We start from the raw sequence: 23,350 nt of genomic DNA on the forward strand, positions 1-23,350 counted from the left end.
GACAAAATGTTGTCGCAAGTTGTCGCAATGAGCCAAAGGACTGTAATTGGTGACATATCAAATTATTGTCAAAAAAATATTGAACATGTTTTATAAATTTCATATTACATAGACACTCATGCAAGATCATCTATAAACAAAGTGTAAAGCCTTTTTTGTGTTTGTCATCACACAATCAATACCATAATACTTAAAATTCACTCACATTGTTGATTTGAGATTAAATTCTTAAGAAAATTATCTTGATAAAGTAAAATACATATTTTAAATGAGTGTACAAACATAAGACATCAAGTCCATCAAATGAAAAGAATAATTTCTCTCTGGTTATTTCACTGGTAACTCATTTGACTTTCAGATAGGCGACCAGGATTCCATTCCTCGTTAAAGGTGCATTGTATGGGTCACCTGCTCGACTACGTGTGTTTTCCCCGGGTAGTCTGGTTTCCCCTTCAATGGCCTTCATTGTAAAAGTCCTCACACCCTTCCATCCGCGGCCAACGTGTGGTTGATAATTTAAACATAACAATGACTTGTTCCTCAATTGTTGAAAAAAAGTTTACAATTCTGAAAAAAAGGAACTGGTCAGGGTGTCATGATCAGCTTAATCAAAAACTTTTATTTTCTAGCTCTGGTTGTCAACACCAGATATATGTTATTCAATATACAAGAGGCCCAGAGGGCCTGTATCGCTCACCTGGTTTCACGAGATATGAAACAAGAATGATGCTTCAGTATATTTGTCGCTGGTATTGCTATGTCAATATATATAATAAGCATTTTATATGGTACATGACTACATGTACATTGGTTTTATTTCAATACTAAAAAAGCCAAAAAGTGCATTAATCCATGAAATGAAATTGACTTTTGGCGCGACCCCATAGGGTTGCTACCACACAAATGTGAGTGATATCTATTGTTTAGTTTCAGAGAAAATCTTGTTTAGACTAATTTTTAACCCTGCCCTCTGCCCCCTGGGGGGGTCAGCTCCTTCCTTTATACAATTTTGAATCTCTACCCCTATAGGATGCTACCAGTAAAACCATTGCTAAGTTTCAGAGAATAATTTGTTTATATCAATTTAGCCAAATTGACCCCTTTTGGTCCCACCCCTTAGCCCCCTGGGTCAACCCCAACATTGTAATATTTTGAATCCCCAACCCATAACCATGCTACCATACAAATGTAATGAGTAATATCCATTGCTTAGTTTCAGAGAAGAAGTTGTTTAAACAAATTGACCAATTTTGGCCACGCCTCTCAGGCCCCCTGGGGGTTAGCCCCACCATTTGTACAATTTTGAATCCCCACCCCATAGGGATGCTACCAGGCAAATATGAGTGATATCCATTGCTTAGTATCAGAGCAGTAGTCGTTTCTATCAATTCTGCAAAACTGACCCCTTTTCGCCCCGCCCCTCAGCCCACAGGGGGTCGGCCCAGTCATTGTTACATTTCAAATTCCTACCCCAAGGTGATGCTACCAGTAAAATATGAGAGATATCCATTGTTTGGTTCCAGAGAAGAGGTCAATTATATGAATATAGCCCGATTGACCACATTTGGTCCCGCCCTTCAGGCCTCTGGGGGGTCAGTCCCATCATTTGTACAATTTTGAATCCCCACCCCATAGTGATGCTACCAGGCAAATATGAGTGACAGGCATTGCTGGGTTTCAGAGAAGTTGTTCATATCAATATAGCCAAATTGACCCCTTTTGGCCCCGCCCCAGGGGGCCAGCCCTATCATTTGTACATTTTTGAATCCTCACTCCATAGTGATGCTACCATGCAAATATGAGCGATATCCATCGCTCGGTTTTAGAGAAGAAGTCGTTTATATCAATACAGCTAAATTGACCACATTTGGCCCCGCCCCTCAGGCCCCTAGGGGAACAGCCCCATCATTTGTACAATTTTGAATCCTCACCCCATATTGATGCTACCAGGCTTATATGAGCGCTATCCATTGCTCGGTTTCAGAGAAGTCGTTTATATCAATATAGCCCAATTGACCCATTTTGGCCTGCCCCTCAGGCCCCTGTGGGGCCAGCCCCATCATTTGTACAATTTTGAATCCTCACCCAATAGTGATGCTACCAGGCAAATATGAGCGATATCCATTGCTCGGTTTCAGAGAAGAAGTCGTTTATATCAATATAGCAAAATTGACCCCTTTTTTCCCCGCCCCTCAGGCCCCTGTGGAGTCAGCCCCATCATTTGTACAATTTTGAGTCCCCTACCCTGATAGGGATGCTTCTGACCAAATTTGATCAAATTGTGATCAGCGGTTTTGAAGAAGAAGTCAATTGTTGACGGACGCCACGGTATGGCATAAGCTCACCTTGGTCCTTCGGACCAGGTGAGCTAATAATCTGAATACGTCTGTTGTTTAGCCAAGTGAAAACCAGAACTTAAGGAATTATACGATAGGCAATACTATGTATAGATCTGTATAACAAAATGAGACTGAACATTGGAGTCAGTCAGCGTTCGAATTTAATGCTCGCACACTCGCTAAATGCAAGCTGATTTTTCATTTTGCGAGTAGAAAATTGTGGTGCTCGCATTTTTCTGCGAGTGCATATAAATCCTGGTAAAACAGACACACATAGTAAAACATCGATGAAAACTTTAAACAAAAACCGACACACAGACAATGCATTGTTGGTGACGCTTGTACACAGCACTCGTTAGTTTCAAGCGTCTCAAAGACTAAGATATGGACATGAATATATTGTAATGGAAAAGAAACGAGAGTTTCCGAGAAACAAAGCGTGTCGTCTCGCTAGCATGGCTGACATAATCAATTTTTTTTAAGTCAGCCGCTGCCGGAACATCAGATGAAAAGATCGGCAAAAATAATGAGAGCAAGGACACATGTAGAGAAAGTAGCCCAACTCCTAGGAAAAAAGTGACATACATCCCAAGGCCAACAAAACAAACTGTCGAGAAATGGGAGCGTGAACTGCATATTTACCTGGAAAAAAACCTTGACGACGATCATGTGCACGTTATTGAAATTTATTGCAAAACTTGCAAAGAATATAGTCCCCACAAGTCATCATCAGTAAATATTTTGTTTTTACTTGAAATTCTATCACACTTACTGTACTGTCCATTTTCTAATTTGACAAGTCAACTTCAGATATGACAAAAACAAAATGAAATTTTTAAACGAAAAATTCGGGGTTTTTTTCCAAATCACGAATATGTTGTAAAATCATGATGGACAGGGAATAGCATTTTAATTAGATAGAATTAATACTTATTTCATTATTAGTCAAAGATTTTATAAGAAATCATACGTGATTAAATCAAATGAAATGACTGATTTTTTTGATTTTTTGTTCTCTTGAAAATAAATTATAACATGTAAGGATATAGGATCAAAATCCTTCAATATTCATTGATCTTGAAGTTGATGATATTTGAAGGGAGTATACCCTGGCTGATATGAACATTGAGTTAAATAAAACAAAAAACAAAAAAAATTAATTGTATTTTGGGCATTTTTTGCTCAAATAAAAACTTTATTTGAAGCAACTGTTCTTTTGTTTGTGGTTCTGAAAGGTAAAGATTATTTATCATAAAACATCTGTTATATTTAATGTTAACACATAATTTCAAAATTGCGAGTAAGTTTGTAATTTTGCGAGTTAAAATTTTATCCACTCGCAACAACGTGCGAGTTACTAAAATAGTTAAATTCTACCCCTGAGACTCAGTGTGAAATTGTTAACTTGTGTACATGGTTAATACGTGTAAATCAGAACACATTACGATACAGATCCACAAAGGAAATTGTTCATTTTTTTCAGAGTGTAGCTTTTTGTAACTTTTTTTGAAAACCAGTATGCTATAACAGGCACACCAGATAGGAATAACGGGTAAGCTAGCTAAAAGCCTCTGCCTATTGTTTTGGTTCTTGACGACAACATGCATGACACACGTCATACGTTTCTCTACGTGTAATCCTCTAACATATTGTTGGAGTAGTTGGAGTAATGTGAAGGTGGCCTCATGTTTTTATCAAACGTCCACACTTGTAAAATATTTCTGATTATCTGTCATGATAACAGTAAAATATTTCTGATTATCTGTCATGATAACAGGAAATTTGATTTTAAAATCAAACTTGAATATCCTATTGATTATGAAGATAATTATGTAGTTCATTTATGTACTGAAAACGATCAACCTATTCATAAGAGCGCAGCTCATCGCGCCCAAAGGGACGTGTATAAGCTATATTTCCAATAAATTCTATACCCCTTCAATTTTGAAATCGTGTCCCGCAGGAAAAGTCTCGCACCTCCAGTAGAGGCGGCCATGTTTGAAATCTCGTTCCCTACACGACGAGATCTAAATGATTTTTTCTCTCTCGTCGAAACAAGTAACTGAAAGATAGTTCAAACCACTTAAAAGTTACCATTTCAATTTTTCTTTTGTCCGACGAGGTAAATGTATTTTGCGAATTTGATTGACTTGAGATCATGATTCCGTTGGTTACCTAAATCGGGACCTTCCCATGTTCGGTGCTGATCAAATATTGGATGCGAGAGTAGAATAAGGGTTTATCTTGCTGCATATGTACATGCGCACGATATAGAACAGTTTTCAATTGTATTATCATTGTATAACAACATTATAAGCTCAACTTTCCAGGTTACAACCGAAAACCCTGAAATATTACTGAGTTGAACATCCCATTGAGAATGGTGCTGTCGTCAAGCATGACGTCATAAGAGTTTAACGTCAAAGATTATGCCACGGATTCCCGCGCTTTCTCAGCGAATATATTTTAAGAGCTTTTCGTCTTCCAGATGTCTGAAATATGTGATTTTTTACAGGATACAATTCAATATATATCTTCTGTATTTTCTTAGTGGGTATAGACTATTAACTGCAGTAGTTGCTGCAAATTTTTGTCATAGAATTTTATCAATACTTGTATTCAAATAATAAAATACAGTTCATAATTTTAAAAATATCTTACTGTGTCGATCTCTTTACACCTTGAACTTAAATTACTGGATATTATGATTAACAAGGCTTCGTAAAAAGAAAGGATAAGTTATCATTGTACAATGTACAGTGTGTATCAAAGCATTTACACGAATGAGGAGTTTCCATTCTGTTTGTATGAGTCTAACTTTCCAAAATCTATGTGATGTTCAATTACAAACTTCCACATTATAGTTCTCATTGTATAAGTACACAGTGAGGACGTTAAGTATACCAAACATTCACAGGAGAAAACAGACTTTGTAATTTGGTTCTTTATGTGGAAAATGAAGCCCACTCACCTTCAGATTTAAATAAAAACAAACATGTTTATAATATATCTCAAATAATAGTTAAAGCGAGTGATTTTGCTTCTTGTTGCTACAACCATTGACTTTGATATACATACTAATATATGCCCGTGCTTCAATAAAAACAACAAATACCAAACCCCTACACGTGCATAAAATGAAAGATATAGATAAACGTCGCTAGTTTTAATTGTAAGTAGTTTATAGTGATACGATTGCCTTCTAGCATCGCGTTAGTTAAAGTCTAATATTAAATATTAGGCAGGTTTACACAGCAGATATGGGGCCTGCCTGTCATCCAAACACAGTCAATTTAACATACTGCATGGCTTCACTTGAAGCTTTTGGAGATTTATGCTCCTCCTTGCTGACCAGTACAGGTCATGCCAAGGCTAAATAAACTGTATCAAAGGACATCTCATGTCCGCTTGTCAACTGCACACATGTGCAAATATATACTCAAAGCACCTGCTAGTCTTTATGTTCTCTGTCTCTCAGATAAACAAACCTTATCAAAGCAACTTCCCAGTCTGAATGTAATGGGCACAGATAAGACTTGCATGCAGATATCATCTTGGGGGAATCTAATTACCCTTATCACCCAGTCTTGACCAGTCTGGCTCTATCTATGACCTCCCTGACCCTACGGTTATCTATGAAGGGAGGTTTCACTCCTGCACCTAATTTACATATTCTAATTAAACAGCCCCTTACTAACAAGGTAAGGATGTCAAGAGATCCAATCAGAAGACCACGCTCGGTCACATGGCTAATGTCAATTTCTCCTCAGAAATTCTATCCAAATTGCCATTGTTGTTCTAACTGCTCGAACAAACAGTCATATTCCAAAACTCTCTGTGTTTTGTTGGCCTCTCATCAGAGACTGCTACAACTTCATCCATTCACCGAAATTGTCACTACTTAACAGTTACATCCTCAGCAAGACATTCTTCTAAAACACTCATCAGTTAAAGATATGTCAGGACGTGGAAAAGGTCAACCTCGTGGGCGCAAACGAAGGGCACCTGAAGACATTAATGACACTCTTAATTCTGCTGTCAGTACGACAGGCGGTAATGACAGCAACTGGGACCCTAATAAGCCAGAAAACTGGACTATAGGTGAACTAAGGACACGACTGCTGGAGCAGAACATCAGACCACCATGTGGTTTTACAAAAACAATGCTGGTCAAACTGTACAAAGAAAATAATACCAGTGTTAGTGATGGTAACAGTGATGTTACGCCACCTACTGAGAATGACCTTACACAGCCTGGCTACCACAGCAGGAATCTCCCGTCAAATGAGGCAATGAAGGCTCTACAAGCACATGTTACCAGGCTGGAGCAATTAATACTGTGCCAAAATACAGTAGCAGTCGGACAGGCCCCAGCTGTACCAGGTCATGTCCTGACTGCGACCTCAACAACCTCACCAACCTCACCGACCTTAGAGCCCCCAGCCGTAGCAGGAGGCATACCAAACAATTATGTGCCTCAGCCTGCTATCCTTCTACAACAGACAGGAATTTCATCAGAATCTCTGCCATCAATAGAAGTCGTACCTCAAGCCATACGCCAGCAGATAATAGAAGGTAAGGACGTCAACTTAGCTCTACTATTACTGCCATCTTATGACTATGATTGCACTCGCTACAATCGATTCACTGAAGTTGGGGGGCGTACTGTCCCGCTCCAAACAGACCCACGTCTATGTAAATCTCTCACCCTCGGAGAGTTTGTCAAGGCCTTCTCGATATACAGGAGCATCATGTGCGAATATTACCCTAATCGCAGACAGGAGCTAGACATCTACGAGCGAGACATAGTAGAACTAGCCACAACATATCCTGGTCCTGTATTCTATGAATACCATAAAGCTTTCGCCACTAGGGCCGCAGCACTATTACACCAGCGTGGCATTAAGGTCAACTGGGCGATTCGGGACAATCAACTTTACACCACGATATGTTCCGGATTTCGGAGTAACAGCTGCAAACTGTGCAACAACATGAATCATACCGAAGACTTCTGTCCTCTCATTTTGAATGGACTAGGATCATCAGCAAAAAACCATAAAGGAAACAATAGGAATGGGGACAGCAACACGGACAGTAAAGGAAGGACCAGGGTCATTCACCATGGTAAAGAGGTCTGCAACAATTACAACGACCAAGATGGCTGTAACCGTGACAATTGCCCCTACCTTCACATTAAGAAATCTTCAATTAAATCTGCTAAAACACATAAAACCAACGAATCAGCTAAACAATGACAAAAGGCTAACCTCCAGGATTTCAAGGCGTCAACTCCTATCAATATAGCAGCACTGGAGAGAGAACTAGAAAACCACCCTGATAAGAACTTTGTGCAGTCTTTGATTTCTGGATTATCAGACGGCTTTGACACTGGAATGTCTGCATTACCAGAGACATCTCTAATCTGCAAGAACTTAAAAAGTGCCACTTCTGAACCAGACATCGTCGATGAACTTATAACTAGCGAAGTTAACAAGAAATTCTTAATTGGCCCTTATACAGAACCCCCTTTTGATATATACAGGATTAACCCAATTGGAATAGCGACAGGGAAGTACTCTGACAAGAAACGTCTAATCGTGGACCTTTCTGCCCCCCATGACTCCGAAGGTAACAGCATCAACGAATTAATTGCTAAAGAGGAATACTCATTGTCGTACATTAGTGTTGATGACGCCATAAATCAAATCCAGCATACAGGAAGACACTCCAAGCTGTGTAAACTTGACATAACAGATGCCTTTAAACTTATACCTGTTTCTCCAAAACTCTGGCCTTTCTACGGTATATGCTGGAAACAACAGTACTATTTTTATACCAAACTCACTTTTGGGTGTCGTTCCAGTCCTAAGATCTTTGACCTTTTATCAACCGCTCTCTGTTGGATTTTATCAACTAACTATCAGATAGAATACATAATTCACTACCTGGATGACTTTCTTACAATCGACAGACCAAATGTGGTAGCTGAACGAACAATGGCAATTTTGTCCAAGGTTTTTACAGCACTCAATATTCCAGTGTCTCCTCACAAAACATTGGGTCCATCTGAGAGTTTAGAGTTTCTAGGAATCACTCTGGACACTAGTAACATGGAAGCACGCCTGCCGGCAAATAAAGTGCAGAGAATAACTCAAACAATCAAATCTTTCTGTAAACGCAAAAAGGTCACAAAGCGCGAACTATTAAGCCTTTTGGGACATATGAACTTTGCTAGTCGGGTGATCATTCAAGGACGCTCGTTTATATCTTATCTCTTAAATCTTGCCGCCTCAGTCAAACAGTTGCATCATCATGTACAACTTACTGGGGCCTGTCAGCAGGACTTATTTATGTGGTATACTTTCACAGATCAATGGAACGGAAATTCAGTCTTCCTCCAGGAGACGACAACATTAGCTCACGATATAAATCTCTACACAGATGCAGCCGGAGGAATTGGATTTGGTGCTTTTTATGACGGTCAGTGGTTCCACGGTCACTGGCCACATCAAATATCCTTGAACAGTTCTGAAATGTCAATTGCTTTCATGGAATTATATCCTATCGTACTGGCCTGTATGATATGGGGACACAAGTGGTCAGGTCTCAGAATTAGACTACACTGTGACAATCAAGCAACTGTTGATATCATCAGGAAAGGACGTTCTAAATGCGCTTATATCATGCCATTTATGCGACGTTTAACTTGGTGTACCTTTATCCACAACTTCGTTCTCACAGCCGTGCATATTCCTGGAAAACAGAATAATATTGCTGATGCCTTATCTCGTTTCCAGATGGACCGGTTCCACGACTTGGCACCAGCAGCAAAGAAGAGCCAAAATCCCATTCCGGATTACGACAATGTGCCTCTATACTAGAACCAGCAGTGCGTGACCTATGGAATGCTGCAGTGGCTCATTCGACTAGAACTACCTACACATCAGGTGTTTCCTGTTTCAAGAACTTCATCCTCATGAATGGTATAAACGACCAAGCAAGTGTGTTTACCAACGTTACAGAAGAATTATTAATACTCTTCGTGACTCATTGTTATCATAACCTCAGATTGAAATATTCTACAATTAAGCTGTATTTATACGGAATTAAGTTCCATTGTACTATGCAGGGGCTCAGCAACCCGCTTGTGAATACTCATGGGTTACCACTTTACCGACTCCAGACCATATTACGGGGATTAAAGAAACTACAGGGAACTCCGGTAAAACCTAGACTCCCCATAACTTTCAACATATTGTCTAAGTTATGCTCAGCATTTCGACAGGGTGTTTTCGATCCTGCCACAGACACTACTATGGAGGCTGCCTGCTGTGTGGCCTTCTTCGCATTCTTACGGTGCGGAGAATTCACATGCACCACTAACACATTTGATTCTTCAATTCACTTGTGTATCAGCGACATTCAAGTAGCACCGGACAGTAACAGCATGACATTGCGCCTCAAGGCGTCCAAAACCGACCCCTTTCGTCAAGGAGTCACCATTCACCTGTTCCGCACCCATCACCATGTATGTGCTGTAGCCGCTGTCATCAGAATGCTAACAGAAAGATTCATGAATGGTTGTCGTCCTTCGGACCCCCTATTTTCCATTCATTCTGCTGCCTTGACTCGACATGTTTTCATTGACAAACTAAGACAGACCTTGATCCGACTAGGTCTAAATCATTCACTATACACAGGACATTCCTTCAGAATAGGAGCCGCAACTACTGCCGCCCAGTCAGATGTCCCCGATCACCTCATCAAAGTGCTTGGACGCTGGCAATCGGATAGCTACTGTCGATACATCCGTACCCCTCATCATATTCTCCGGAAAGCTCAAGCAGAAATGTGCAAGATTTCACCTGATATTTAGTAGCCTAGTGGCTGCCTTCTGTGTTCAAGAGTGTCTAAGTGTGTACTCTTTATAGGGCGAGTATATCTATAATGAGTACTAATTATTCCACTGGATTAACATGTATATTGATGTGCTAATCTGTCATCATTCACACAGGATTTATGTGCATATTCCATTGGATTTATATGTGTGTAAATGTGCTTATCTGTCACCATTCAGATGGGATATATGTGTGTATTCGTTTAGGGCGAGTATATCTAAACGGTACTATTACGGCCCTCATACTCAACAACTAACAGAAACGAAGGTAACAGAACACATTCTGTAGCCATGCAGGCCAGCATTCTTGTAAGGATTACATCTGGACATTCCGAATTGGGATACAGAACCGAACTAAATGTTTACTAGTCATTGACATTAGTACCCTGTTTTCTTTTACACCTAAGTACCTCTGAGGACAATAACTGTATTCGATACTGAGGCATTCTGCCAGAATTTGTCTATGACTTGCTGTATATCTTCTCAATTATGTCATATTCTCCCGGTGGCGCTGGGGATAAAGGTGTCTCATACCCTACATTCCCTCTTTGGGGTCCTCGTATCATCACATGCTTATAAACCATGTCTCTCATACTCCTTTGGGCCTATGGCAGTAAACTGACACCATGTAATAACATAATAACATGGACTATTAATGATGCCAGACTACTGCTATACACCACAAATCGGTCAATCCAACCCCAGAACCAAGGGTTAGCTGGACTGCATACATCAACTCTATCTGGCCCAGGGTAAGACAGCAAGTCGAACCCCAAGCCTAAGTGATGTAACTCCCAACTCTTGCCGACTCCTGGACATTTGAGCGACCAGGCTATGGTACCCATGAGCTTCAGGTCAGCCATACCTCCAAGTCATGTTCTCAACGGGTTGTTGGCCATAGCTTTTCAGCACCATGCTCTTCAGCATTACGGGGTTCAAATAGCCCACGGCTATACCCCACCCGGTCCAAGGGAGGTAACTGCTAAGGTGATATGCACCCCTTATCTGCAAACTTTTTAATAAATACTGTAAATTTATCTTACATCGTTTGTTATTTTGTTGTGTAAATTAAAGTCTAATATTAAATATTAGGCAGGTTTACACAGCAGATATGGGGCCTGCCTGTCATCCAAACACAGTCAATTTAACATACTGCATGGCTTCACTTGAAGCTTTTGGAGATTTATGCTCCTCCTTGCTGACCAGTACAGGTCATGCCAAGGCTAAATAAACTGTATCAAAGGACATCTCATGTCCGCTTGTCAACTGCACACATGTGCAAATATATACTCAAAGCACCTGCTAGTCTTTATGTTCTCTGTCTCTCAGATAAACAAACCTTATCAAAGCAACTTCCCAGTCTGAATGTAATGGGCACAGATAAGACTTGCATGCAGATATCATCTTGGGGGAATCTAATTACCCTTATCACCCAGTCTTGACCAGTCTGGCTCTATCTATGACCTCCCTGACCCTACGGTTATCTATGAAGGGAGGTTTCACTCCTGCACCTAATTTACATATTCTAATTAAACAGCCCCTTACTAACAAGGTAAGGATGTCAAGAGATCCAATCAGAAGACCACGCTCGGTCACATGGCTAATGTCAATTTCTCCTCAGAAATTCTATCCAAATTGCCATTGTTGTTCTAACTGCTCGAACAAACAGTCATACCATCCACCTCCCCACCGCCACCTTTATCTAATTGGTTGCTTGTGACTTTATCGGTTTCAACCTTTGGGCCTATGGCAGTAAACTGACACCATGTAATAACATAATAACATGGACTATTAATGATGCCAGACTACTGCTATACACCACAAATCGGTCAATCCAACCCCAGAACCAAGGGTTAGCTGGACTGCATACATCAACTCTATCTGGCCCAGGGTAAGACAGCAAGTCGAACCCCAAGCCTAAGTGATGTAACTCCCAACTCTTGCCGACTCCTGGACATTTGAGCGACCAGGCTATGGTACCCATGAGCTTCAGGTCAGCCATACCTCCAAGTCATGTTCTCAACGGGTTGTTGGCCATAGCTTTTCAGCACCATGCTCTTCAGCATTACGGGGTTCAAATAGCCCACGGCTATACCCCACCCGGTCCAAGGGAGGTAACTGCTAAGGTGATATGCACCCCTTATCTGCAAACTTTTTAATAAATACTGTAAATTTATCTTACATCGTTTGTTATTTTGTTGTGTAAATCCCCTTTAGCTCAGTTGGTAAAGCAACTGTCCAGTAAAACCGTGGGTCGCGGTTCGATGACGGTGGAGGCACATTACTTGCTGTTCTGTTACATCAGTTAAACACTCCAAGTGCAAGCTATATGAAAATGAGAGGCTTCGTTGGGGATAAAAACTGGGTTAATATGCGTACAGGATGAACACGTTTGAAAAGTGCGTAGTGAGGCAGGTTTTAATTTTAAATTGTGTACATAGCGATTTCTAGTGGGGGATTTCCCTATAGCTCAGCTGATAGAGCGTCGGACCAGTAAGCAAAGAGTCGCAGGTTCGATCCCCTGTGGAGACAATACATTCCCTTTCCCATTATATATGAAAATCTTGTATCGTCTGCCCTCAGGGCTTTATCACCCATCTATTTGGGTCCGTTAAACAGACCCATTCCCAATGACAAAAAAGTGTGATTTTTCCCAATTTTCTACTTGAAAATTCCCAATTCAAATGTATGAAAAAATAAATTATGTTGAAACAAAAAATTCTTTCTGATTACGGCGTTGACCCTGTCGGGGAAAATAAATATGACGAGTGGAACTACAGTCTAATCTGAAGCATGTGTCACTTGGAACCCCTCGTTCCAAATTCATAGTCATTTTGACGTTTTATGTAATGCAATCTCGGCAACAGGTGTTTACAAGCGTTTGATGGATCGCGAGTTTCATCGCACCATGTCTCACAACAGCAAGTATTACGCTAAAAAAATAAGAAAATCTGACGAAAAGGACAATAAAAAGATAAATTATTTCTTTAAAAAACGAACTGTTAAAGAAACAGTGGAAAGACAAGCAACTGATGACACGACTGAAGACCAAACACAGCAAATACCGGTAACCACAGATCCAGCAGTAGAAAAACGAGCAACCGATAATTAATACGACTGAAGAACATAAGAAGGACAGACAAATACTGCTCTAATGATTAATGTCACAATTGGTTGACATGTACTTCCTGTGTTCTGTCTGAATAATCAATCTATCAGAACAACCAACTAAAGGAATTTTTAACTTTTTGTACAATACATGTTGTAATTGTTCCACATTTGGCCAAGGATATACTTAATGGTGGCCAGTTGTCACTTGATAATTGATTTCCAATCTATTCATAGAATAATATTTTAATAATCATAGACAATGTTGGCAAGTTCGGTTGATTTTTTGTTTAAAATATTAAATAAAATAATCAATATGTAAATGTTGAACTTTTTTTCTGATTAAAGCAAGTTTCAAAGTATTATGTAAACCACCCTCCTACTTTAAATATCTACCCTGAAAATAGTTGGAGCAGAATGATCTTCTCTTTAAATAAAAAATGTTATATTAAAGAGTTATATGATACATATACATTACTTATAAACCCTAGCTACAAATGTACCATATTATATATATATGCAGACAAGAAATGATGTGTTCAGTTGATACAATGGCATTTGTCCAAATTTCCCAAAACAGTTGTTTTGTTCGATCAATTTTTCCCAATTAGACCCCAGGGTCTATTTCCCAAAAGACCCTGATAAAGCCCTGGCCCTTTTACGTTGTTAGTATATGAAATGTGGCAGTAGAATAGTGATGCCATTATTCAGTGCACATGTCATCACGGACGGTATATGACGTACGATCATTTGGAATTCGGCAAACTAAAGACAATGACAGTCACACCGGGAAAACAATAAGAATTTCAGGTTATATACGAATTGATGTAATACATTGTTAATTTTAAAAGGTGTTTACATGTTGTTGTTTTTTTAATGGGGGATGTAAAATTAACAGTCTATATGACATTGTATTGGATTAGGACTTAATATTTGCCTTGTTTTAGTTTGTACCATATTTTGCCGACGCGTTGTGTCATTTTTTAAATTAACATCCCCCCTCCCCCCCCCCCCCCCCCCCCCCCCCAAAAAAAAGGAATAAATAAAAGAAAATATGGTACATGTTCTTAGACTGTTATTCTCATGTCCCTGTGTTTCCTTCTTGATCAACGGTGAGTGATGAGTCAGGTGATTATACCTGCGCTCTTCTAAGGCTTTGCCTTCATTCATATTATGATATCGTAAGAATTTAAAACATCACAGAATGAGAAGCGTCATCATAAACGCACTTTACGATCCTAAATTAAAAGTCGTATATTATGTAAGCTTGTGGTTTGCAATACTAGTTGTTTATATATTATACACAGCACAGGAACTGTATTATATGAATTACAAATCCCTGTTATAACCAAAATAATCCCCCATCGGGGCCCAGCACAATCAGTTACAATACCTGTGTTTTCAAGGCAATGTACATGTACCGCATCATTTGTTTTGACGAAAATGGGCGAATCGCCGGTCATAGTCAGCTGTCAGTCAATCGCAATGAAGCAAACATGTAGATGGATATGTTGTCTTACTAAGATACAAATGATAAAAGCATTGGTCGATGATTACCTGCATTTTGTTTACATGTGCGGGGAGAGCCTAGTAACGACATCCGGTACGGAGCTCGGACCGGAATTACGGTCCGAAAAAGTTGAAAGTAAATATCTTCAGATTTATATACAACGAAACACACAAGAACAGTTTACCTGTTTATTTACTACAGTTATATATAAATATATACAAGACATAACATTTGGCGTATCAGGGGCTACTCACTCAATACCAAAACCTTAACAACTTGACTCTGAGGTGTCCCTGCAGAGCAGCTACAAGATCGAGACTCTAGGATACAGAGAAACAACTAAACCCTGGACGCTTCCAGAGAAGCTGCTAGACTCTGAAAAGGAATCTGGAGATGCTGAATGAGAATAGAATATACAATAACTAGCTAGACCCTCAACGATATGAGAGAAGCTGTATATGCTAGCTAGACCCTCAACGATATGAGAGAAGCTGGAGCATACCGTCATAGAATATATTTTATTATAATATTGGGGGCAAAATTCCCCATGAATTAAAAGCCTTATTTAAAACCTAAACATATAAAACTATTTCCCAGTTATGAGTGAGTAACCCAAAACTACAACCCAAGGTATGAGGACACATGTTTACTGGAGCTCTTTTAATTATACTACTCAGTATTGAACATAGATAAACAAAAGAAGGTGCTGCAGGGGATGGCGGGTGGGAATGCAGAACACTTCCTTGCTGCAAGGCACAGAAAACTATACTGGGGGGTGCAAAATCCCCAACAGGGTGACCCCCAAAGTGGACGTTGATTGGTCAATCAACCACATCCTTCTTATCTCATTTACATATCAAAATGTACCGATACACATACACATGGCAAAAACAAAACATGTATACACACAATAAAAAACTATAGGATAATAAGTAATTAATATATTAGGTAATTGTAATAAGGCATGAAGCAAATTCGTTGTATATAAACTATAATTTAATCTTAAATATCAAATTATCATTTTGAAATAGATTTCTAAATGAAATATTGAATAAATTCAGCCTGTGTGAGATTTTTATTGAGAATTGCCAGTTTAAACTAGATTCCTTTTTTTCTTTACATGATATGATTTTTTTTTATCAATGATTTGTTCAGTAATTGTTCAGGCTTTTGGAAACAGTTCTGGTTGATAAAGACCGGTAATCAGTTGCTTTATATCCAATGGTGGTATCACATATTACAAATTCAAATGTTAAAATTTGAAATAGAGATTGCTAATTTGCCATTGATTGATATATATATTATGTCTCTGAACAGGGTCAAATTATTTGCGCCAATTTCTGGCCTCTGATTACTCGAAATGAAGATATTGTTTGATTTCAATTAAATTTGATCAATCGGGGTATTAGGGGACAGCAAATTCAACTTTATTGGTTTTGGTGCTTTAACGGTCAACAGTCTTTTTATTGGTTGAAACTAAGATATTGAGCGATTTTGACAAAAACGTGCTCACACAGAGTTATCGCCCCTTAATTACTACACTTCATTCCATCTGTGATATCCTTCAGGTGTCACCCTCTAGTATATTATGTAATATTTCAGGAGTACGTCTTAACGGACCTGCAGGTATTATGTAATAGGTATATTATGTAATATTTCAGAAATACATCTTGACGGACCTGCAGGTATTATGTAATAGATATATTATGTAATATTTCAAAAATACATCTCGACAGACCTGCAGGTATTAATGTAGGCCTTGAAAGTCTTTGTCTGGAAAAAACAAAAAATGACAAAGTCCATGCTTATTTCATAAACAAACTTCTCTAAACCAATTGTTTGGGCCACGATAAACGAAAACTGTCCTGTTGATATTGCAATAACTGTAAATGATCACCCGGGGTGCTTTCGCATAAAAGGTTGAAACAGTCGGAACCAGATAAGTGAAAGTGGATGAAAACTCTTAAAAGAGAACAAAAATTACTCTATATTGTGAGACTGGTGAGAAGATTAACCACTGACTTGATGGACAGGTCAAGGCATTTAGATTGTGACATATTGATAATCTCTGTTTATCCCATTTGAATCTGTTCTAGATAATTTAAGGTCAATATTTGATGATGATGAGGAAGATGAAGAGTCGGACCCTGAGAGCGCTGCATCCTCCGCGCACGTGTCGGAACAGCACCAGGATGAACGAATGTACCTACAAGACACGCCCCCGCAGTCTCCCGTGGAGCTGGCACCGGACCTCCCGCCATACCTCCCCGCAATCCAGGGCTGTCGTAATGTTGAAGAGTTCCACTGTCTTAATCGCATCGAAGAAGGAACTTATGGTGTTGTGTATAGGGCAAGGGACAAAAAGACAGGTATTGAAATTGTTAACTACAATATTGTCTCGATTTGATTAAAAGATGTAAAAGTAGTTTGTTTGAAATACTCTATAAATTTAACTTGTTTACAAAGGTATAATTTTCTTCATGAATATGATAAAAAGTATATGGTGGATCTAGTTTTAAAGTGTAACCCTTTTATATGGAATGAATGAAATTATTTTTCTTTTAATATTTCATAATAGATTTATTGCAGCAATATGAAATAAAAAAAAATAAAATCATAGATGTAGCAGAGTAAACTCTTTTTTTCTTTTTTCATGTGTTGGAGTTTAAATAGCAGGTTGAAGTATTACCAAATCCCCTTTATAAATTGTGATTATTTATTTCCAAATTCAAGAAAAAAGTTTTAAAAGATTTCCAAAGAGACAAAAAAAGGTCTTGGTTGTTAACTTATATCCAGGTAATATAAACAGGTTGCTAAAAATGATTCAAAGAAAGAATAAGTGAAAAAGTACTGTAGTTAAAAACTGTGTATTATGCTGAAGATATATATTACTGCAGTAGTATTATATTGACTTTATGTTGCAGATGAAATTGTGGCATTGAAGCGACTTAAGATGGAAAAAGAGAAAGAGGGTTTCCCTATCACTAGTCTGCGAGAGATCAACACTCTCCTAAAGGCTCAACACATGAATATTGTTACTGTCAGGGTAAGAAGTTACTGTCGGTAAAAAGATATGACACCAAAAATGATTTCTTTTTGTATAAATTTGTCCTGTGATAAAGCCATGGCAAAGATACATAAAGTGTGAACTCTTAAGTAGTATCAATACAGGGGACACAACCTTGTGGAAACACGATGTCCCAGAAGGTAGAGAGATGTAGCAATCCAGACGAATCTGTCGTGTATACATATGTATACACGAGGTCTCACGATACATATGTATACACGAGGTCTCACGATACACATGTGTACACGAGGTCTCACGATACACATGTGTACACGAGGTCTCACGATACACATGTGTACACGAGGTCTCACGATACACATGTGTACACGAGGTCTCACGATACACATGTGTACACGAGGTCTCATGATACATATGTGTACACGAGGTCTCACGATACATGTGTACACGAGGTCTCACGATACATGTGTACACGAGGTCTCACGATACATATGTGTACACGAGGTCTCACGATACATATGTGTACACGAGGTCTCACGATACATATGTGTACACGAGGTCTCACGATACATATGTGTACACGAGGTCTCACGATACATATGTATACACGAGCTCTCACCAGAAATCCAGGTAATGTGTGTGTAAAAATGGTGATCCCAACATGGAGATTCATTCATAATCCGATTTATTTGAGAGAGTTGTTGACATGTTACGTCTGTAGGGTAGCTGTCATCAACAACCTTATGTAGTTTGTATGCTTAACGGAGTAAAATGCAAAAAAAATTTGCACTGCTTATTTTATTTCTGAAAATATATCATCATTCTTCTAAAAGCCAAGGGACTACATGTGTAAAAAAGTAAATAAACTTTGAACTCAAAGAATTCATGCTTTTTTGAATGCAATGAAATAGTATGTGTTTCCACACTGCAATAAATTTGGATGGGGTTAATTCCAGACACTGGCTTACTGATAGATAAATATAGAATGCAGTCACAGAGAATTCTGCTGCAGAATTTTTTATAAATTAGAATATATGTATTTTTAATGTGGCATTTTGTGTTTGCATGAGATTGTAGTCGGCAGCAATATTGACAAAATATACTTAGTCATGGACTATGTAGAGCATGATCTGAAAAGTCTGATGGAGACAATGAAACAGCCATTCCTTGTTGGTGAGTCTAATACAAGATCTTCTTGCCAAACATGATACTAAATTTTTGCCTCCTTTAGAAGATGCAGGATTGGCATATAGTGTTGCCCATGTCCCCGTCCTGGCATGTCCTGTCCTGATTTAACCTAAACACTTAATTAGCAACTTTATTCTATGACAGATTTTGGTCAATCTTTATACAAAGGTCAAGTATGAGTATCATTCAGACATTTTTGTGTTTTAGGGTGTCAAGGTCAAGGTCACACTTGTTATATAAATAAAAACGTCAACTGATTCAATTCAAACACTTAATTTTTTCATGGTTTTTGGTCAAATTTTATGCAATTTTCACATGGCAGTGGGGTCATTAATGTCGTACAGACATTTTCTGTTCTCAGAAATATATTAATACTTAATCTATAAGACCCTACTTTGATATACATGTACAGCTAAATGTTGACTAAACCTTTCGAATCAGGAAAGAGATTTTGGACATTTTTTATAGACTATTTGTTTTGAAAAACAAGAAGTTTTTTGTCCCTACCTATTCAAGCAAAAAAATACCATACAGGACTTCAGAAAAAAAATAAAGAAATTCTTTGTGTCTTTGGTGCCGAAGAAAATGTGTCGGATCATACATGATACTATTAAAACACATATACATTGTATTTCCTTGGCTGCTAGTTCCTGTTTGGCAAATCTGGAGTTCCCCATTTGGGTAGATATTTTACTGGACTAAGTTGATTTTAATGTGAGAATTTTATAAACTTTCCTCAAAAGATTTTGAAAATCTGTGCTATATTTCCCTGAGCAGATTTTGAAAATAAATCTATTTCAAATTTCATACAACATCCCATAAGCAATCAACAAATGATTTCAATTTTAGACAATTTTAGTCGAATTTATCAACAAATAGGGTAATTTAGATGGTTATAATGTCAAGAAATGGTAGAATTTTACCGTAACGATAATGTTATGTCAGCGTTTTGTCAGGTTTAGAACCATGTTATTGTTCTGCCTCGTGGTTTTTGTCCCGCAACAGGAAATTGATAAGGCATTGTGATGGGAGTTTAGAAGCATGTAAAATCTTCCAAGCAGAAACCTTAACAATATGTAGTAGTTATAGACATTTTAGGTTATCGATAGATATCCTGATGTACTTTCTCTATACCAGGTGAGGTAAAGACTCTGTTGAAGCAGCTCCTTTGTGGGGTTGATCATCTCCATGACAACTGGATCATACATCGGGATCTCAAGACATCTAATCTTCTTCTCAGTCACAAAGGCATACTCAAGGTACTGTAACTTACTAAAATGTCACCAACGCTTATAGCAATTTTGTTTATCCTTCGCTTTTATCGTCTGTCTGTTCGTCTGTCACGCTTTATTCTGTGCAAAAAACGTTAACAGATTTTTAGGTCACCTGAGACGAAGTCTCAGTTGACCTATTGCAATCGCCTTTTGTCCGGCGTCGTCCGTCGTCCGTCGTAAACAATTTACATTTTCAACTTCTTCTTAAAAACTGCTGAACTAAATTCAATGAAATTTTACAGGAAGCTTCCATGGCTGAGGGTGAACCAAAATTGTGAATTATATGGTCCCCACCCCCCAGGGGCCTGAGGGGCGGGGCCAAAAAGGGTCAAATTGACAAAAACTTCAAAAATCTTCTTCTCTACTCTCAGATAAGGTGGAATCAAACACTCTTCATAGATGAAAGGGTCTTAAGGTGCTTTACCAAAATTGTGAATTTCATAACCCTGGGGTCTCACGTTTGCCCCTGGGGAGGGGGTAAACTTTACTATAGTTTATATATATAGGGAAATCACATTTTTGACTATTATTTGTTGGATTTGTATTGGAATTCATTCTTACTTGTATCAAATTATCAGCATGGGATGACACTTAGATGGTATGTACATGTTGGCCCTAGTTGACCCCCAGGGGCTGATGGGCGGGACCAAAAAGGGTCAAATTAACAGAAATTTTAAAAATCTTCTTCTTACAGCCCAAATAAGGTAGAATTAAATACTCTTCACAGATCGAAGGGTCTTAAGGTGCTTTACCATAATTGTGAATTTCCTAGCCCTGGGGTCTTGCGTTTGCCCCATGGGAGGGGATAAACTTTACCATAGTTATAGGGAAATCACATTTTTGACTATCATTTGTTTTATTTGTTTTAAAATTAATTCTTTCATTCAAATTTACTGAAATATTTCAAAAATCAGGTGACCATTAAGGCCCATGGGCCTCTTGTCTTTAAACTTATTAGTCCCCTGCTGTTTGAAAAATGGGGGGACTATAGGTTTACCTTCCGTCCGTCTGTCTGTCAGGCAATAGTTGTCCGGACAACTCCTTCTAAAGAACTACTCCGATTTTAATGAAACTTGGTATACATGATCAGTATAACATGTAGTTGTGCATCCCACATTTTTTTTTCTCGAAAAACTAATTTTCAAAATGGCCGCTGACTTCTCATTGGTTGAGACTTTTCCGGACAACTCCTTCTAAAGGACACTCCGATTTTAATGAAACTTGGTATACATGATCAGTATAACATGTAGTTGTGCATCCCAAATTTTTTTTTCTGAAAAACCAATTTTCAAAATGGCCGCCGACTTCTCATTGGTTGAGACTTTTCCGGACAAATCCTTCTAAAGCACTACTCCGATTTCAATAAAACTTGGTATACATGATCAGTATAACATGTAGTTGTGCATCCCACATTTTTTTTTCAAAAATTCATTTTTCAAAATTGCCGCCGGCTTCTCATTGGTTGAGGCTTGTCCTGACAATTCCTCCTAAAGTACTACTCCGATTTTAATGAAACTTGGTATACATGATCAGTATAACATGTAGTTGTGCATCCCACATTTTTTTTTCAAAAATTCATTTTTCAAAATTGCCGCCAACTTCTCATTGGTTGAGGCTTGTCCTGACAATTCCTCCTAAAGTACTACTCAGATTTTAATGAAACTTGGTATACATGATCAGTATAACATGTAGTTGTGCATCCCACATTTTTTGTGTCGCCTTTGAAAAAGGAGACATATAGGTATTACTTTTCGGCGTCGTCGGCGTCGTCCAGAAAATGGTTTTCGTGCGATAACTTTAGTAGTTTAGAACAGATTAATTCGAAACTTCATGGGAAGGTTCATTACCATGATAGCTCGGACAAGTTCGATAACCAAAATTATTCGCACCTTTTTAAAAGAGTTACAGCCCTTTAATTTTTTACGAAAATGGTTTCCACTCAATAACTTGAGTAATTATTACAGGATTAATTTGAAACTTCATGGGAAGGTTCGTTACCATAATACTGTGGACAAGTTCGTTAACCAAATTTATTCGCACCATTTTAAAAGAGTTATGGCCCTTTAATTTTTTGCAAAAATGGTTTCCACTCAATAACTTGAATAATTATTACTGGATTAATTTGAAACTGCATGGGAAGGTTCGTTACTATAATACTGTGGACAAGTTCATTAACCAAATTTATTCATAGCCCTTTAATTTTTTTTTGCAAAAAATAGAATGTTCGTTACCATAATACTGTGGACAAGTTTGTTATTGTTTTTTTTTTATTCAAGTCTAATTTTAAAGAGTTATGACCCTTTAATTATTCGCATACACAGGCGACACCTCCACTTCCGTGGAATTCTTGTTTTTTCGAAAAACCAATTTTCAAAATGGCCGCCAACTTCTCATTGGTTGAGACTTGTCCGGACAACTCCTCCTAAAGTACTACTCCAATTTTAACGAAACTTGGTATACATGATCAGTATAACATGTAGTTGTGAATCCCAATTTTTCTTTTCGAAAAAAACATTTTTCAAAATTACTACCGGCTTCTCATTGCTTGAGGCGTGTCCGGACAATCCTAAAGTACTACTCGGATTTTAACGAAACTTGGTATACGTGATCAGTATAACATGGAGTTTAAAAAATGGGAAATAAATAGTTGCACTCCTGGTTCAGGCAGGGGACTTTGTATTGCTGTTGCAATACTATCCATCCTTATTAACTAGATTAAATGCCTTATGGGCTTAGCCAAGTTCAATAGTAACTTTTATATGTTTATTCAGGAGAATAAGACAAGATCTCAGGGCCATAACACAATCGTAGTCTAACATAATCTCAAGTTTTGACTTGCCTCCACACAGATGATATCACATCATATGTGATTGACTAAGCAGAAACGTGATAATTGTTTGATGATCCCTGAGCGAGGTGTTGTGGAAGTATTACTTCTGCTTCACTGACATACAATCTTACAAATCTAGGTCAGAGTTGTATGGCTGCAAAGTTTGATGATGACTTAAT

General features: G+C 38.3%; 4 protein-coding genes across 7 annotated transcripts in view; 3 read left to right on the plus strand and 1 right to left on the minus strand.

Annotated features, from left to right (window-relative positions):
* The window catches only part of LOC117314740, a gene marked incomplete in the record, with an annotated part of 896,274 nt that overhangs the window by 391,264 nt on the left and 481,660 nt on the right, over positions 1–23,350 (minus strand).
* Positions 1–23,350, plus strand: part of LOC117314739 — a 439,277-nt gene that overhangs the window by 57,421 nt on the left and 358,506 nt on the right. The gene's annotated exons all lie outside the window — the stretch shown is intronic.
* Positions 5,559–11,536, plus strand: LOC117314745. The gene is made up of 2 exons (XM_033868837.1): positions 5,559–6,914; positions 9,137–11,536. Exons 1-2 carry the CDS (start codon positions 6,296–6,298, stop codon positions 10,213–10,215), a joined length of 1,698 nt encoding a protein of 565 aa, XP_033724728.1. The 5' UTR covers positions 5,559–6,295; the 3' UTR covers positions 10,216–11,536.
* The window catches only part of LOC117314764 (cyclin-dependent kinase 11B-like), a 121,203-nt gene continuing 116,242 nt past the window's right edge, over positions 18,390–23,350 (plus strand). The window contains exons 1-2 of the mRNA XM_033868870.1: positions 18,390–19,052; positions 20,205–20,326. Of these exons, the coding sequence (XP_033724761.1) occupies positions 18,989–19,052; positions 20,205–20,326 (186 nt within the window). The 5' untranslated portion in view covers positions 18,390–18,988. The remainder of the gene's footprint in view (positions 19,053–20,204; positions 20,327–23,350) is intronic.

The sequence above is a fragment of the Pecten maximus genome, chromosome 16 (assembly GCF_902652985.1).
Source record: "Pecten maximus chromosome 16, xPecMax1.1, whole genome shotgun sequence".
Classification (NCBI taxonomy): domain Eukaryota; kingdom Metazoa; phylum Mollusca; class Bivalvia; order Pectinida; family Pectinidae; genus Pecten; species Pecten maximus.

Bases quoted from the DNA above. Each gene is read 5' to 3' on its own strand.
- LOC117314745 (XM_033868837.1), top strand. From the start codon at position 6,296: ATGTCAGGACGTGGAAAAGGTCAACCTCGTGGGCGCAAACGAAGGGCA. The intron at 6,915-9,136 runs GTAAGGACGTCA...TCTCGTTTCCAG, and splicing joins ACGCCAGCAGATAATAGAAG to ATGGACCGGTTCCACGACTT.